A 19,828-nucleotide genomic window follows, 5' to 3' on the forward strand; every position below is an offset into this window, starting at 1 on the left:
AGTGAAAGTAAAACTAAACTTTAAGGTAAAAATTCATGATAATCATGCCAAGGTAACAACTTACAATATCACTCTTCAAATGTATTTTTAAGTGTTCATTAATTTCTTTTAAGTGCTTAAAGAAAAACAGTGAGTACCCACATTACACAGTGTTTTTGTGGTAAGCATACCACTGAAATCCTGTGACCCTGGTTAAAAAAATTTTGACAGCGTGACCTGCAGAAGCTATAACTAAAGCCTTCTAACATATTACAGAGCCTCTTCTCCTTTTGCAGATCAAAAGAAGTAACAGCTTTCTTGCATGAAGACTTCCTAAGTTTGAGGACTCGTTTATCTAGCAATTTTCTATCATTTTTTAAAAATTGTCATAAGGAAAAAACTAAGCTATGCCCATATACAATCTAGGGTTGCAATACTTGCAAAATAAATTCACATAAGATCATAAATATATTTAATATTTTACACATGCTTTCAGCTTCAATAGTTAAAACTTTTCCCTTGGAACATGAGTCTTTTGATTACATTCAAGCATTGGAAACACTTGGATGCCTAAGAAAATCTTAACCTGCTTGTTTGGCAGGAAGGGCTGAAGCTGGAAAGAGGTTGGGTACAAAGCAGAGCTGCTGGTGTTACCTTTGAAACATGCAGGAATCCATGAATGATGGTAAGATGGTACTGACTCTGCAATTTTGTTTTTGTCTGTTCCTCAGCAAATCCACCATTCTATCATACACAGTACTTCTGACAGCAATGTCAGAAATTTCTGTTGTTATTAATGTGACAAGGACTCTATGTGATTCAGAGGCCAATTTCCATAACTGGGCCTCTTCCCTTTATATTTTAATTACAAACCTACAACAAGATCACTATCACAGACCAAGCTCCAAGTGCAAACTATGACATTATTTTGTATATAAGCTAAATGAAAGTTTTCATAAAATCCTAATGAATTCAGAAAATGGTAATTGATCATAAACTGGAAAAAAGTTTAGAGGACAAATGGCTGTAGCCATTTTACTATTTGGATATTTGCTACAGACATCTGGCTTCTAAACAAGGAAGCACTCAGAAGAAAACTTACCAAATAGGTCCACTCTTCATCTGTTATCAACATTACTCTAACAGACAGCGCTAGCAAAAAAAATGAAGTCATAGAAATGAAAGAGAAACGTAAATCTGAATATATTCCCACTAGGTTTTATTGCTACATAGTTTTTAAAGACTCAGAGAAACCACTTTGTAAACTTTCAAGCTGGTCATCTGGCTCCCATTTGTACTGACTGCCAAGACTACATAATAAGGAAAAGAATGGGGGAGGAAGAAATGCATTAGAAATCCAGAAAACTGCTGCTTGCATTTCAGATGAAAATTCTACACTTGGACAGTGTTTATTAAGTTATCTATAGAACTGACATAGAACCTAGCTCTAAATAAATACTTAATGTGAAAGCAGTTTTTCAATAAATTGCCTAATGAGTCATTCAGTGAAGCATTTAGACATGAATTACTCATGTGAAGATCAACACACACAATTCTAAAAAATGTTTTTTGTTTCCACTCTTCAGACTGAAAAGTTTCCATTTCATATTTAGGTGAAACATCTCTAAACATATAAAACTTGTAATGAAACATTTTATTACTCATAAAATGTGACTAATATGGTATACATATGCTTTGGCTCTACCTCTGCCCCAGTCAGAAAGCAGCTGCTTTGTCTCCTAGCTAAACCACTAAACAAAATGGGTAACACATGCCTTGTTATAGACCTCTAGTTTGCACAATTAGTATCTGATTTACAGAAAAAGCCTTAGCAATTATAAGGGGTAAATCATCATAAAGCAGAAGGCTACCATTTTAACAAGTAATATCAGACGTAGGATGAGCTACACAAACTTACAGACGTTACTCAGAGCACAACCCCCCTGCTCCAGGATATTACCTCTTACCCTAGGGAAAGAATTCTGGCAAAGCATTTCTTACCCCATGGAAAGCACTTTTAAGGCTGTCAAACTTTTCAGAGTATTCATTTCAACAAGTCGGATGTAATTCATAACTTTACTCTTTTATCAGTCCAATTAGGTTAACATATAGATGAGGATATATGGTTTCACAACAATCATAGAAGAACTTTGAATCTGCTAAAACGGTAAGTGGACTTTTTTCCTAAATGTATAGTAACCTAAAGTTTAAATAAAACACTTAATGACAGTAAAAAGGAAAAAATGCTGTGTAAAGATTTACTTTTCAAGTTATTGTGCATGTATTTAAAATGTTTTAAAGATTATGTGGGTAGTCTCCTTCCCCTGCTTGAAAAGCATACAACCTGTAAAATAATCTGGAGGTGTTCACTTTTCTTTGCCTCCAAATATAAAGGCAAAGACAATTGAAGAATATCATTATAGACCACCGAGGTTTGAAAAATCACTATTTTCACAATGAAGAATAATTAATTTGAATCTTTCTCATTTTAATTTGTTCACCAACATACATGCTATATTATATCTCAAAATCTGCTTGTATTAACAAAAATAACACACTGGGAAACAAGCAATTGCAATTAAGGTACTATTTTCCTTATTAGTTGGAAAATTTGTATTATTTACCAGTTTCATGTTAAGAACACTTTATATAATGCTACAGCCTAATTAAAGGATGTCAAGAGTTAAAAGTTGTTCCATGTTCCTTATGTGTTAGAAACCCCTGCCAACTAGTTCTCTAGGCTTGAAATATTGTTTTGACAGATTGCGTTTTCATTTCCAGTCACAAAGAAAGTATTCTCCATAGTCAACACACGAGTAGATCGTCACCAGCTCAGTGAAAGCAGACACATTGCTCTGTGCAAGAATGAAGACTTTGCAGACTACTTTTTTGTTGTTTGCACTGGTACCTTTGGTAAATTCAGCACCACCTATACAGCAAGAATCAGCCCAGTTCTATGACTATGATACAGATGTTACCATGGGAAGCCTGATCCATCAAGATTATGAAATGCAATCCAAGGATATAAGAAAGGTATTTTATTTATATTATCAGTTTAATATTTTGAATGGCTAAGCATTCTATGAATTAGGTGTTACATGCATGTATGCAAGCTTTATGGGAAAGTCTTATGATAGCAAAACATAAAATGGTTTCAGACATAGGGAAAGCCACAAATTAAAATCACAAAACTACTACCCTTGCTACAGTTTGAAAAATTCACACCACAGGCTTTCACAGATGAGACTAAAGCATCATTTTAAACTCTGCTGTAGTTACATGCCTACTGTTGTAAGTGTTTCAAGAAAGGGGTAAACTAGCCTAACAGTTTGAGTAACATTGTATTAACAGAGTAAGTTTGTTTAAAAGGAAAGTGATTTTATTTAAGGAAGTATTTTTTATATCAAAGTAATAATTGAAACAGTCCTTTTTATTGCACATAACCTGCTAGCATAAACCACTTTCTCTTTTAACAAATCACCAGGGTTTTTTGCCTTGGTTTCTCAGGGGTGGGTTGTTTGGGGTTTTTTTGCAAATCAATAGTTTAGCAGTCCTGAACTACTATGGAAGGTCGAGTCCTCCCTAAGTCACCTAAATTATTAATACTTTGAGTGTTAAAGGTAGCAATCAAGATGATACCACATGCTACTCACCAGCACCCCCAAACGGTCAATTCTAAACTTTTTTGCTGTGTTCTCCACATACATACTTGCTAATTTAAACACTTAAGCAGAGGACCAGAAAACCAAAAGAGAACTGAATGAATGTAACAGCCTCAGCTAACATGGACAGTTAGAAACCTCACCCCTCCTGTACAGGCTGCCTCTAACAGGACTTAAACACCATACATGAGATACAACATTCACCTGGGAGAAAAACTAAATAGCATTGCCCCTACACTAGCTGCCAAGGAAAATACCACATATCCAAAGAAAGATTAATACCCAGCATTAATAAATTCCAGAAAGGTTTCATTGCCATCAATCATGCTTATTACAATAACTTAGTATGATGAACAAGAAAAAGGCACACTGGATAAGATAGTATCTGTAAATGAAAAATTGCAAAAAAATATATATAAAAATCAAGTCTGTATGGTTTTCCCAGTTCTGGTTAAATTAGTGTTTTCTGCTGGTAGACTAAAAATTAATACAGTATTTTAAAATCTTACATCTGCCACAGTGATGAAGTAACAAGTTTCCTAAACCTCTGAATAAGAGAGCATTTAAATTACTCTTAATAGGTGGCTTCTCACTTATAACTAAGTTATTAAAAAAATACCAAAAAAAATATTTAAAAGTTAACTAGTTAGCCATAGAAAATTTTAGTAATGAATGGCATCTCATGCTAACAAGAATACACTACTTTTTCAGTAAAAAGAACAAGGAGTATATGTACAAGAAAATTGTGCCAACACATGTGCCACGGATTAATCACAGTTCATGCTGGCAGTATTATAAACTTGAGGTCTTCTGAAGGCCAACAGTTCTGCTTAGGATAAATCTAGGAATGCAGTTGGTCATTATTTCCATCAGGTCAGTTCTGCAATGATGTGTTTTCATTGCAAAATAATAAATTAGTTCCTTATGTGAAACAAATGCATCTATACAAGTTCTGGTGTTCTCAATTTAAACATAGGATGTGCAAACAAATCTTCTATTCATTTATTGCACAGATTCTAGCTCCCAGAGTACTAAGTGTTAATTGTAACTGGAATACATGCCAACAATTTCCTTAAACATGCCCAGTCAGAAATCTATCTTGTATGACAAATTTAACTCCTTACTATGTGTTTATACATAAATTTAGTAAAAAGATTTTTAGTGAAAACATAATAAGACATCTTTGTGCTAGCAAGCAACAAAATGAACTTCAGTCTGCTACTAAGGAAAAGGTAAGCCAAGCAAAATTTATTACAATTATTGACACCACAGCCACCCCAGTCTTGAATAAAATATGAGAAGCTTAAAAACATGAAATCTAACAGAACAGAACTACAGTCTTGTATCTGGACTAATTCAGTTCACTGAATATTAACTATCAGGTTTCTCAACATTGTGTGTTAAAAGATCAAACAAGTACTATCAAGTACTTCACAGAAGTTTTGAGATGGTTGAAATATTTAGATGCAAAATTTTAATGTGGTTTTGTATGAGCAATTCATGTCTGTGGAGTAATGTGCAAGAGGCAGGTGGAATTTAAGTATGCAAGTCAGCTAATATTGCTTCAGTGGGTTCCCTACATATGGAAGTAATGAATTTTCTGTGGTTATAATCTAAACAATCTTCTGCACTGATATTCCATGCTAGGAATTTTTATAACTGACTATGAAATACTTCCAGTATATTGGTTATTTTTACTAGGGGAGGGTGGTGTGGAATCCATTGCTTAATTTTGTGGATTTAGAAGTATTCCACAACATTAGTTTTATTTTTTGTTGACATTTCCCACCTGCAGAAATTAGTTGTAGGCTGTATTCTGCAAAGGACTCGCATGTGTGCTCTGGCAGATCACACCCCTCCGGTAGGATGCTAGACTATAAATCTACAGCTTATTACAGATATGCTATGTCAATAAACATGTTTTTCATACAAGTGTATTAAAAATATTCTTTAAGAGCCACAGACACAACTGCAAAAATCAGTACAGTAGTCCTAAGTCCATCTACACAGAAGTGGTTTCTGGCATGGACACCTCAGTACAGGATTTCACAAGCCTAATCAACATACCTGTGCAAGCTAAACATTTTTGCAGAAACCTTCTGTGAGATTTGCTGCTTCAGTCACACATCCCAGCTTTTCTATCCCCAACACTGCAAAAGCTCTTACCCTACCCAGAAGTCTCGTGTGTAAACTGCTGAACTGTTGCCAGCATTCTAGGTTGCATATAAAACCCTTCCTAGAACAAACCAAGCTATCCCAAACCTTACACAAAAAAAACAGGCAAGAGCAAGCCACAGCCTGGATCGACAGCTGCAGGGAAGAGCCAAGGGATGGATGATTCACAGGCTAAAAAAGGGTCAAAATGACAGAGGCCTGCCAAGATACTTGTTTCTCAGGCTTTATGTCAAGCTTAAGCATTTCATTCTGCAGAATACAATAAATTCCCACAGTAAAATATATGCGAACAAGCAAACACACACACACACACACACACAAAAAGTTAAGAAGTTAATATCAAAAGATAGTGCTACTTTAACATTGCTCTAATAGATGAGCTACCAGTATACTACATTACTCAATGGAGAGAAAAGGGGCTTTGAAATAATTTTTTTAAAAGTAAAAATAAAAAAATAAACCGGTTCACTTGCAAGCATTCCCAGTGCAGAAGCAGCTCTCTTCAACAGGGGTCTGCATTCCTAGGATTTGCATTCACAAGAATCCTATCAAATTTTGCATCATGTGCAAAACTTGTCTTCAAAACTCCAGGGTTCTGTAGGTAACCATTGCTACATATTCTTTCCTTACCATGTAGCCTGCATTTTATGTCTAGTGCCCTTTGCTGAAGAGCTTCACTTTTCTGAAGAGCACTAGCAGCAATGCCTTCCCTTCTTATTTCAAAGTGAAGGCCTCATCTACAGAAGGTATAATATATCACATTAGTCATCTAGCATATGAGTACTTTAAAAATTCTATGCCATAAGGAGGTATGTTGTAGGAAGCTCATTTAGAAAAGGTCTCCTGTTTCAGATCCTTGTCATAGTCAATCTCTTTTTGTTTGTTTCTTAAAACAACATTTGCTTTCAACACAAAGGATGGAGCAAACATTTCTCTTGACACCTCCCTAAAACTGCAAGGGGATGACAGCGAACTCGATGCACCACCAACAAAGGACACAAGTAAGTTAATTCATATGAATACCGTAATATGTAAATTCTCCAAAAGTACATGTTTTAATATAAAAATTTAATATACAAATAATGACAAGGGATATAGAATTCACCTTATCAGTTATGGATATCTTTCATATCTCCTTTGAAAAGTCTTCTAACAGAGGAGGCTGAAAAAATTTAAAGGATCCTCATGTAAACTGCAAATACATAAATCACAGCTTACAAGATTCTCTACAGACTAACCCAGCCATATTTGCTGTCCTGAGATGTATCCAAGTTAAATGTTAGGCAAGACAACAAAAAAAAACCAGAATACCCCCCCACAGTTTAGGTTCCACAGTTTATCCAAGTAATGCTGAAACATGATATGCTTAAGTTACTGAGATAGATGTCTTCAAACAAGGAGCTATTGTCAGTTTACATCTGATAAAGGAGGTTGATGGTTAAAATATATCAGGAACATGATTCACTAGACTAAACGTCCTACAGGCTCTGAGGAGGACTGTCCAGATTTCTTCTAATAAACCACAACAATTTCTACATATGAAAGGAAAAGCATTTCTGTGAAGCAGAGCACTGAGACACCATTTCAGGTACATTTGTGATCTAAAATTACAAAAATAACTGATGATTCATCAAGACCACTGGAATGTCAATCTCCAGATTTCTAATAAGGGTTAGTTATTGCCAAGTGACACCTATCAACAAGCCCCCATCAAAAGCAGAACAAACACGTAGAGAACTCCAGAGCCTCTAGTCACAATTTTAAAAACCATTGCTTTTTAAACAGCGACAACAGTTTCATAACCATTTTCCATTTCTTAAGAGTCTAGCATATGACAAACAAGACACTAAATCAAAAAAAGGAACTGGGGCAGAACTAGTAAGTCTAGTAAATGGTAGCATTCACAAAGCTAAAGGTCAAAAGCTAAATTCAATTATCTTCAGTACTTCTGTAAGAAAAATAAATAAAATTACTCTATTAATACATACTGGGTTGGCTTCCCAGTATTGACTAGCCTACTCCTGCAAGACTTTACTGGCTGCAGAAGACCTATGCTGCTATGCAGTGATTACAAACTACCCAGCCATACAACACCACTCTATACTATAGACAGATCAATTTGGAAGCTAACCAAAAATACCACAGTATAGAAAACTCAGTAGTTTAACAATAATGACAAATCTGGATTAAAAGCCATAGTTATGTCTATTTAGTTTTGATGTCATGCAGAATTAATGCAAAGTGTAAGTGACTGATGCCCTCCTAATATCCATGAAGGACAGGACAAGACATAATGGGCTTAAACTATATTTTAAAAATACAGTTTCACTCATTAGCTTAAATAACAGTTATAAAAAACAGAAACAGACTACCTAAGTTAATTATATAATTTTAATTGCTTGAGTTTTTATTAAAAGGATCAGACAAAATAGTAGCTAGAGTGACACAGTGACCCTGTCAGAAATGCTCCAATGCAACATGCACACTTCCAGCTGTTTCTCCTGCATGGATTTCTCATTTCAAAAGAATGGTTCTACAGATGGCATTTAACATGGCCATGGACTTAAAGTTATCATTCACAATACTCTAAGCCAGTTAAAGAACAAAACTGAATTTAGATCAATTAATAGAATTTCACGATACACTCAGACAAGAATGGAGAATACATAGAGAATTTAAGTACAATTAAAAAATAAAAACTCAGTAAGTTCTAATTCTTTTCAAAACTTCATGTCAACGATGTTTAAAAAAATCTGTTGGGAGATCTTAAAATATACTAGAGAAAATTCTATCATGAATATTCAAGCTCAAGTTGGTTGAATAACTTTTAACTGTCTGTTTTACTTTCAGATTTACCTACTTGTCTGCTCTGTGTGTGTTTAAGTGGATCAGTGTATTGTGAGGAAATAGACATCAAAGCTGTACCCCCACTGCCCAAGGAAACAGCGTACCTTTATGCCCGATTTAACAAAATAAAAAGGGTTGCAGCCTCAGATTTTGCTGACATTAGTAAGTAATGTTCAAACTTTAATTCCTGTTTACCTGACAGCATATCTGAACTTGTTGTTCCTTAACAGTATGCTAAGATTACCAAACTAAGGTATAATTTATTCTTTTCTATTTTTCATTGTGCATTACTTATTTAATTCAGTCCTTGTATTAGAACAGGAACTGTGGAGGCAACATGGAAATCCATTTGGGACCACGTATCCATCTTAATATTCCCACAAAATAAAAAAAAAAAACAGATTGCTAAAAATAAAATTTAACTTTGCATCTCAGCTTGTCTCAAATGACCAGGTATAATTTTTCCTTCAGAGATTCCAATGATATATCTATCAGCTATGTCACTTTGCAAATTCTAAAGTGTCTAAAATCCCATTGTCCCTACAAAAAGTATCCTAAGTATTTTCCTTATTATTTTTTTAAATGCAAGACAATGAGGAAATCCATATGCGGATTTTATTCATATTTTAACAGTATTTACATTTGTAGATCCCAATTAGGATGGAGCAGCCAGCAGTGTAACATTTAACATATAAAACCATAGATATCAAGTGCCATGTAATTATAAATTTAATATTTAGATTTTAATTTTTTTTGTATAAAGCTACCTTGAGAAGAATTGATTTCAGTGGAAACAGCATAGAAGAAATAGAAGATGGAGCCTTTTCAAAGCTTCTGTTACTGGAAGAACTTTCTCTTGCTGAAAATCGACTTATGAAGCTTCCTGTTCTACCTCCCAAACTAACAACATTTAATGCAAACCAAAACAGACTCAAAAGCAGAGGAATCAAAGCAAATGCTTTCAAGGTAAGTGAAAGACAAAAATTTAGGTAATTAGACTATCCAGTGTATCAGCACTTTTTTTTTTTCTTGATTTTTGTAATCTAAGAAACAAAGTATGATGAAGCAGCTTTCCAGCCTTGGTTTTGTTTGAGGCCCTTTGGAATTTGAGCATTCACTCTCCCATGTTGTTCTATAAAAATTTTTCTACAAGATAGCTACCTTTTTTCTTTCTCTCTTACATTCAAAGAAAAACTCAAGAATTGGTGGCTCAAATACAATTCTGAGGGTCATGTAAATGCTACTAAGCAAGGATACAGCTATAGTGTATGTCTATAAGTAATAAGATAACACTGAAATTTCCAAAACATAGGCCTGTTCCTTGCATTTTTTGATACAATAGAATTCAATATTCACAGCAAAAGCATGTTTCACCTTAGTTCACTTTACAGCCTCTCTATGTGATCAGCAAAAAAAACCCCACCAAACCAAAACTGATGTCTCGTAACATCATGAACTACTTAACCCCAAGTAAGTTATAGCAGCCTTAATAATCTCTCTTTCTTCGTTTTAGAAACTGACAAATTTGGCCTACCTCTACTTAGGACATAATGCACTGGAATCTGTCCCTCTTAACTTACCAGAAAGCCTGCGTATTCTTCACCTTCAGGTATTTTTCAAGTATCTCCTTAATGTTCTATCACAAAGAGTCTCATTAGTTACATACTTCAAACCAAACCTACTGTCCCTTAAATCTCTTCATGCTACAGTTGTGCTACAGTCATCTAATGCTTCTCCAAATAAAACAATTACCTCTAATACGTATGGCCACAACCATCCAGTGTTCAGAAGTTGTTAATACCATGCAAGAACTTCTCATTAGTTTCTGTATTTTAAGGAGAGCAAATGGTAAAAATAAGCACTAACCTTTTACCAAAAATTTATTTCAAACATCAGTAACAACCCCAAACTATTTGTCAGCTCATTGAGTGGTTCAGAAAGACCCGATTTGGCAGACCTATAATGTAAACAAATCAGATCCACAAACAGTAAAAAGGGAGGGTAAGCTAAATACAAGTGAAGTTTGAAAATTCAAGATACATGTGTATGGGTATGTAGTACATGTGTGTGTACCTATTCATTGTAACAACAAATTGGTTTTGTTTTACAGTACAACAATATTACTACAATCACTGATGACACATTCTGCAAATCTAACAACACACGTTACATCCGAACAAGTATGGATGAGATAAGGATGGAAGGCAATCCCATTGTCTTGGCAAAACATGTTAATGCTTTTTCCTGCTTGAGAACACTGCCTGTAGGAACATACTACTAGCCACTACCTCGGAAATTTTACATGCCAAAACCTAAACATGGTAACAAAAGATCATTATCTTTCCTCTGTTTACAGGTTTATACCCTCCCCCTTATTAATGCTATTTCCTTGCTTATCCAGAACTTTTACTATGTTGGAATGTGGGTATTTTATGAAATAACTACTTCAAAACAGCCTCTTTATTTACTAGTTACAATCTCACTCATTGTTTCAGAATCTTTCCTGTAAATGAAACTATAGAAATATATATATACACACATATCTTCTCAACTTGTATTTCACCACATATTCTTCTTGTGCAAGTGAAATCACACAAGCAGCTCCTTATTCACGTTCTTTACCAATACCCAAAACAATCACTACATGCTAATTTCAGATGCAAAAGCATGCTTTGATCAAGCCACAGAGGAATATCTAATTCTGTTTCAATTCCAATTCCACTTTTTAATCTGAAAGTTTTTCAGTTGTCCTTCAAAAGTGTATTGGATGAAGTTGCATATAAAATAATGTTTAGAAACACAACTTCTGAAAGCTTAACTTCATGAAAGCATCCCTAAAAACTTAGTTTGTGGAAGATTAGAATAATACTTATTTAGCCTGAGAGCACCACGCAACATAGCAAGTGCAACTTTTCAAAGGCTTCTTAAACCTCCTTAGATAATTTTGCTTTCAAAATAATCTAAGTGTGTGTTTATACATTTGTATTTTATTTTTTACACAAGGTATTTTTAATTGAAATTCACAAATTCTGCTCAGCTGTACTCATGAGAGTCTTTCACAACACCATCTTCCCGTTTTAATATAATGGTCTAAGTACAGCATAGCATGACTCCAAGTATATTTGTTCCTAGCGAACTATGTAGGCCAAGCCTTGTTCCACTGCTTTTTCCTGACAAGGAAATGTGACAATATAACTAGCAGCAAAGCTGAATTGTGTTTTTGCCTATAAGTAAGTACAACTTCAGCTAGAAGTCCGTGCAAAGAAACAGAAGTACCCTTGTACAGCAATGCTCTTGCTCATTCGGGAAAAAAAAAGAATCAGATGTTTCAATTCAAAAGAGAAAATTATTCTGTCATAATCTAAAAATAGTGTTAACTACTCAAGAAAATTTAAATAGCATAATTTCACTCAGCTTCTTTAAACTATGCAGTGGATTAAAAACACAAAATGACACAAGGCCTCAACAGTCACTTCATATAATCAATGTGACACCATGTTCTAATTACACACCTATGCATTTCTGACACCTCAGTTTCATTTTATCCCCTCAAACACCTACCACAAATGTAAACTCTTCAGAATACCTGAAGTGTGCTAGTTACTATTACCAGATCAACTTTGTACTAACTTAAGATAGTATAGATTCCTAATTTGTAGCTATAGTTAAAAAACAAATGCATGATGATGTATCACTACATCTAAAATACTGATTTTACAAGCTATTTTGTATTAGTTTTGTTTATCTTACTTAGCTAAGCCTTGATTTGTTAGTGCTTGAGCTATGGGGAATTAAGTACACAGTTATGAGCACACTGACAATCTGTGACTAAGACTTTTGCCACCTAAGTGACTATGTCAAGCATCAACTGTGGGGGTTCATCTTTCTGGAAAGAGGATACAATTACAAGATTAAGGATAAAATATTTTTCCCTGAATTCATTACCCAAGGAAGACATGGGAATCCCAGCATTTTCCATTTTAAGTCATTTGGTGTAACAAGAAAAATTCCATTGTTTTAATGCATCTGAGAATAAAACTAAGACCAACAAGCAAGAATAATATGTACCTTTCATTTTCCCATGGTATTTATAAAACTTCAATGTTCCCATGTTTTTTGCAAAAGGTAAAAAATAACCCCAAAGCATGTAAAAAATACATTCCAACTTCAAGCTAAATATATTAGAAAAGAAAAAAAAAAGCCAATTTTCTCACACCTCTTCTGAGAAATGCCTAAGATAGAGAAAACACAGCTAGACATGTAAGTGTAAGAACATTACAAAGCAGTCATTATCTGATCCTACTCTCATCACAAATTGTTACTACTAAAGAAAGCTCTACCATTAATAGGACTGGTATTGCTAAAACATTTCCTATAAAAACAATTGTGTATACACAAATATATGCATATTTATGTAATATGTACACACATGTAAGCATTCTAAGACCTAATCACTACCACATTACTAACTTTACATTAAAACATTGTATATATTTTTCAGAAACACTAAATACCAACAGTAAACTAATAAATGCTTTTAATATTTTATAAACAAACCGAAGTAGACAACTGATACCTTCTGAAAGCCTCATGCAGGCAGTAAGTTCTCCAATATGTTTTAATTTACTTTTCCCATTCATAGCAAGTCAACTCATCAAAACATTACAGGAGAAGGGATTCAGCTTGCAGGATTTCTGCTTTTTATTTGTGTGACCAGTACTACTATCAAGTCGAATGTACACCCCTCTGGTTTTTTTTTCTTATCACTCATTTCTGTTCTGTATTGCCAATAAAACTTGGAATTTTTTCTTGTTTATCATTATTATCAGCTTCAACAATCTGGTCTCCCAGCAATGCCAACACACTTCAGTTGTTCAGCCTCATAGCAGACTGAGGATCCATCTAGATCAGAAAGTTATTTGCAGATATAAGCCCATTTTGTAGGCATAATATTTATTGTGGCAATGGAGTAAGACCTGAAGTACAAGTAATGCCATACAAAGGACTTGGACACCACTCAGTACTTCAAAGTGTATTTAAAACACTACCTTGTGGACTGTTTTCATTAGAATAGAGGAGCAGCAGCAGAGAGTAGTGATGGTTATACTCAACTCTTGATTGTGTGTAGCATACAACTTGTAGATTAACTTGTTTTAGTACAAATGCTTACAACTGAACACGCTTTACTCACACTAACCTAAACCTGCCCCTGCTACCTGGGAAAGCCTGCTTAAAGTCACAGCCAAGTATTCTTTAAATTGCTTTTTTACTTCATTTTGAGCTACCCATCCCACCATTACACTCACTGAGAAAACTCTGACTGCAAATCTGCCATTTGTGCAGCCAAATTTTTTGAAATACACTGCTGGCCAACTTGGCTTGAAACCTGCAATTGTCATTAATCTACAACAGTCATTATTACTGAAGTATTCAATCACTTCCACATCACTCCCCTCTTCTCCAGTACTAAAACTAACAGAAAAAAAAAAAAAAAAAAAAAAAAAATCAGCCTCTTCAGGTTTTACCCTACACTGACAAAACTATTAGAAACACTGCCTATTTCTACTTTGTAGTAGAAATTAATTTTCTACTTTTAAATAACAAAATAAGAGAAAACTACAAACCCAAAACCTCACTCCAAATAGTCTTCTCTCCAATACTGTGCAGTTATTTGCCTATATACTTGCAGCCCAACAAGCAAATAGGACAGCAAGTTGGAGACTACTTTTTTTAATGCTGTCAGAGTGTAAACTATTAAGAGGCTAAGATTCTTCATTTGTTTTTATGCAAATGTTAAATGCATACTGGTAGTCACTTCCACACAAATTAGTACAGAATATGAAGTTCAAAATATACATTCTCCTTTGCAATCTGATTATCTTAATTGACTGATTTGATATTTGAACCTTTTATTAGCTCTCACCTCAGAAAATCTTGTTTGTGAATAAAATCATTACTAATGCTAACAGAAATAAGAAGGCCTGAAAAACCATCTTCATAAGCCCATAGTCAGTCATATTTGATATTCTCCCAAACTGGTTTGCATCTCAGCAGCATCTTTGTCCAAAGAAAGAAAAACACCTTTGGAAAGAGTATATGATATTGCCAAACATATGTCTTGAGTGAATTTATCTTCACACATCTTTTAGTGATGAATGTATCCTTTCATTGTTTACATTCAATATCTAAACAAACACATTAAAAACTGCTTATGAAACACAATTTCTATATCACCTTCAGATCTCTCTCCTTTCTATTTTCTCTCTTTTTTTTTTAACTGAATTTTAAAGTGACAAATATTTGCAACAGTTCACTGAATCACTGTCCCAGAAACCAGTGACTGCTGTCAGGAGGCTGCCCGAAGAGTTATAAAGCAAGTGAAGTCAGAAAAACCCCAAAACAACCCACAATTAAAATGCACACAGCACAAAGCCATAAAACCCTTGGTGCCCTAGGTTCTCTATAGAGGGATTAAAGACTAGAGTTTATACAGAAACATGGAAGATTAAACAACAACAAGTTTATTACTCAGATGAGAATGAAGATTTTGGGTTTTTCTAACACCAGAAATTAGTACCTTTTCCCTTTAATGTGGCTGATTGATTAATCTATCACAAAACTCAGAACTCAGAACACTCTAAAAGGTTAAAAAATTAGGAAACAAAGTCGTTCCCACTTCCGACTGCAGATGAAAAGCCAAAATGATGCTAAGTGTAATGACAAAAAATGATCAAGCTAAATAAAACTCAATTAAAAAGCCCCCACACAATTATACAGCTAGACATCTTCCTCTAATATCAGCCATCATAAAACATGTTCAGCACGACTGCAATATTTTTACTCCAAGGAATAGTTGTTTATCTTAAAACCACCCCAACAACAAAGCAAACAAGCCAAATACTGGTAATTTAAAAGCAAGTTCAAATACTATGTTTGAGTTAAAAGAGTGAGGAACAGTTTAATTCCTATTTAAGTAAAAGGTTTCAGAACTGAAAATCTTGCAGCCCAAACACATGCCGTCACATTTTCAAGAGACAGATTCAGTCCTTCCGGACTAACATTTAAATGCCAAGGATTACAAATGTTATTTTCATTTCTTCTTTTGCCTTTTTTGGTTCAAAATGAAATCTAATACAAACAAAAAAACCTCTCACCTACAGCAAGGCACAGATAAAATCAAGACAAATATGAAACAAGGGCATTGCTCCTTCAACACAACACAAAAATCTTAATACTTCTCAACAAAGTTATGATTCCCATACTCCATTAAAGAGTGATAACTTTACCTCCATTGCTTTTCCTGAATGAACTACTTAAAGAATAAAATAGTGAACTCATGAATAAAGGCTTGATAGACACTACCTTGAAATGTTGGAAGGCACATCTACGATGTTCATACCACTCAGCATAAGATGAAAGGCTTTTGAAAAATGTTAAAATGTCTCCACGTTCTTCAATGCTACAAAAAAAAAAAAAAAAAAAACAAAACCAAAAGACATTTTTTCACTCAAACAGAATTAGTCAGACAAACCGATAATGCAGTCTAAAATCTGCATTTCTTCCTTAAAAAAATTAATGATTAGTACAGTTTTCATTTGAAGCCAGAAATCATCCTCCCTCCCCAAATTATTCCAACAGGAAAACTATAGCATACATATTGGAAAAAAAAATTGAAGAATTATAAACCAGTGTTCTCAACTCCTCAGTACAATAAGTAGGAATAAAGTTGTTCTATATATAAATTGTGGTAACTTCAGAAAGTAGTCACCTACTAAAATCTTTGTTTTATTTTATGCTTGTTCACCTAATGCTCTTTAACTGACAAAACTGGTAAGATTTACCAAAATGCATCACTAAGCTTATTCCCAAGATCCTTGTCCTATTCAAATAAACTTTCACATGACACACTCTCTGCCTCTGCCCACATGACATTCAGCTTTTCAAGATTAACCTTTAAACATCAGTAAGCAAGAAGGCCTGTCCATTAGATCATACATGGAATCTAAACCAAAAATTCTGATATATGGTTAAATCTTGATTTGTCCCCTATTAAGGAAAATAGTAACAGTCTCAAAAATCAGGGAGTGAGGCAGGAAGAGAGAGAGAGATGCCAATACATCTGTAAGCGGAGTGCAGAGATCTTTGTGCCGAGCTCATTGTAAGTGAAAATTAACAAGCCTGGGTGGAACTGAGCTGTTTCTGTAGGCTTCATGATTTAGCAGTTCAGCTATGCATGGATACATGACAACTTCATCCACACAAATTATTCTACACATACCAATTAGTTATCTGATGTTCTGCAAAGAGCAGTGCAGACACACCTTTGCTGGACTTGTACTTAGCCAGTATTAAATGATTTGGTAGAGCTCAAAGCCTACATCAGACCAAGATCAGTGCTATTTATCAAGAAAAACATTCAATTGCAATGTTATTGCAAATATTCAGTTTTAATCCATAGTGCCTCTGAAAATGAACATACAGGAACAGTAACTCTCAATGTGTTACATAAATATAAACTGGGAAAAATGAATTAAGATTATTCAGATATTGAAAATGTAGAAGACAAGCTAAGTTTTATCTAGCCTGGAAGGAACAGTATTATTAAAGGAAGATAACACAGTAGTCACAGCTGCCAACAAAATTTGGCTAAGACCAAAAAAAAAATAATAATAATGACAGGAAAAGCAAAATTGAGTCTCTGGAAGGACACAGGCACATACTGATTCACAACCACTGACTAGCTCTTTGTTCTGGACAGCTTTTTTTAAGCACAGGTCATAAATGTGCATATAAAAATCTACACATACTATAGTAACTGAGATTTAGTAATGACTGCCTATATTTCACTGCCTAGTGAACATGATTCGACACCTACTGCAACGTGTTGTTTAAATCTACATATGTTGAAGAGGGCAAAGCAAAACTTGGTTATTGAATCATAAAGTTGAAAAGGACCTCTAAGATCATCAAGTCCAAGAAAACTATATACTTTAAAATTCTTTTTAAAAAACTTGATAGTTTGGATGAGCATCCACTTTTATGCAATTCAAAAGACTATCCCAAATCTTGCTACCTTGTTTTAGCATTAAGTCTTCGGTTTGTTTTAATTTCTTCCTCTCCCTCAGATTCACCTTTAGGTAATGTAGCAGAAGAAAATTTTTGCAGCTATATCACCAGAGATAGTTCTGGAAACCTACTTCAAAGAACCAGTTTCAAATGCAAAAGTTAGTTATATCTGAGTATTCTTCTCCCCTGCACAAATATAGTACTGGCTAAATTTGATATAGAAACCTGGATTTAATGTTTAGAAAGGGAGAATATGTGTGTTGGAATCCAGAGACATGTATAATACACTTTTTTTGGACTGGCTAGAGAGAGACTATGTAAGAGCACCATCTCAATGAACTGTTTCATGACACTTAAACCATCCATAAACAGTATATCCTAATTAGACTACATTAGCCTAATTCCTAATGCTTAAGTCAACTACAAGAAATGCTAAAATACCAAGAAAACTTAGTATAAAATAACAAGCTTCTAAGAGAGTGCATGTCAAAAATTAAGGCCCTTTTTTTTCCTGTAAAGTATTTAGTATTACAAACTGTCACCAGATTTAAGAAAAAAATTAAAAATCCACCAGGACCAGAAAACATCCATGTCCAAAGCCAGCCTCCGTGTAGCACAAGTAATCCAAAAAAAGCAAATACACATTCAAGGCAGAGAGTAACTATGTATCAGGTTAAAATCACAAGCCCTTCCTTCACCAACCTTACACAAAATAACACCAACAAAACCAAGCTATGTAAGAAACTGAAATGCTACAAAAGAGTTTAAGGCTCCTTTCCTATGTTCCTTTAGTTACTTTAAGAGAAGAAACCTATTTTAACTGACTGTAGTATGCAAGACTTGTATTAGCATATAAAAACAAAGAATGACACAGCTATGGGAAGAATTCATTTTTCCCCTCACTTGCAAAATTCCTAGCCCATGACCAGTGTTTAATGTAATGCACATATTTCATAAATCATTCACTGCTTTAAAAATTCTAAGTAGATAGTAAGAAGGAGTATTTTCAAACTAAGAACTCCTTCTATTTGATGAAAAAAAATCTATGAAAAATTTAACTAGCCAAATAATGGCATGTCAAGGAAAAAAAACAAGATTGGCAACAACATTTTTAATGAATGTTCTATTCCTTGACATTAATAAAGTACAACATAAGTGACAAACTGGTACAAAAATAACAAGTAAAATCCAAAAATAAGAAGACTACTGTGATCATATTTCTATACATATTTTACTGTTGTAACATATCTAAGGAATGGTACATATCTTTGAAAAATAAGTATTACATATTGCAGCAGTGCCTGGTTAAAAATAAACAGCTGAACTTTCCTTCTTTTAAAAACATGTTGCTCAAGTGTTCTAGCATTCCTGTTTTCTTCCAAATCAGAATGGGCTTGGGAATTACAACTGAATGCCAAGTTTTTAACTCTGGTGTTATTAAAGACTCTTTTCTGTCATGTACTATGAAAAATAAAAACACAAAAAATTAGAAAGCTGAGAAGGAAAAAATCCAGACTAACAGAGAAAACAGAACAGAGAGAAGAAAATGGATTTGGCAAGACTGGGCCAACAAGGCAAAAGAACAAAACAAACGGGTAGTGAGGCTGAAAGAATAAAAAACACAAAGGGAGACCAGATTTATCAGGGAAGAGGTTGGAATCAAGATTCTAAGAGCAGCTGCTGGACTGAAGAATAAAGGGAAAGGCCTGAAACCAAACATGAAGAGAGGGGATTTGGAGAAAGAAACAAGAACCAGTTTAACAAGGAGACTGAGAAAATAAGTCCTTTATGGTTTGTATGCAGATCACCCAACCAGATTAGGTCAATCTAACAGCGGGTTGCTGTCAAAACAGACATTGACATCATCAGCCTCACTCCAGCCATGTATTTACTGTCTTGGATCAGCATCAAACTGATGTTGCAAGACAAATCAAGCAGAAACAAATGAAATTTGAAGGGATTCAGGGAGGGGAAGTTTGGGATCCCCTCAAAATTATTTTTTTAATTACTAAATTGATCTTACCTACCATGTGGCTTCAGGAGTATATACACTGACACAAGGACAGATGGCACATATAAAGAGACTAAGGAGAAAGAAC

At 34.4% G+C, this 19,828-nt stretch overlaps 2 protein-coding genes across 2 annotated transcripts in view; one reads left to right on the forward strand and one right to left on the reverse strand.

Annotated features, from left to right (window-relative positions):
* The window catches only part of CENPP (centromere protein P), a 121,342-nt gene that overhangs the window by 96,032 nt on the left and 5,482 nt on the right, over window positions 1-19,828 (reverse strand). Inside the window, exon 5 of the mRNA XM_071755517.1 lies at window positions 16,026-16,122. Coding sequence (XP_071611618.1) covers window positions 16,026-16,122 — 97 coding nt within the window. The remainder of the gene's footprint in view (window positions 1-16,025; window positions 16,123-19,828) is intronic.
* On the forward strand, window positions 1,920-13,470 carry OGN (osteoglycin). Its single transcript, XM_071755516.1, has 7 exons — window positions 1,920-2,146; window positions 2,761-3,012; window positions 6,733-6,817; window positions 8,667-8,825; window positions 9,427-9,629; window positions 10,177-10,272; window positions 10,774-13,470. The coding sequence occupies exons 2-7, from the start codon at window positions 2,845-2,847 to the stop codon at window positions 10,942-10,944; spliced, it is 882 nt and encodes a 293-aa protein (XP_071611617.1). The 5' UTR covers window positions 1,920-2,146; window positions 2,761-2,844; the 3' UTR covers window positions 10,945-13,470.

The sequence above is a fragment of the Heliangelus exortis genome, chromosome 12 (genome assembly GCF_036169615.1).
Source record: "Heliangelus exortis chromosome 12, bHelExo1.hap1, whole genome shotgun sequence".
NCBI classification, from domain to species: Eukaryota; Metazoa; Chordata; class Aves; order Apodiformes; family Trochilidae; genus Heliangelus; species Heliangelus exortis.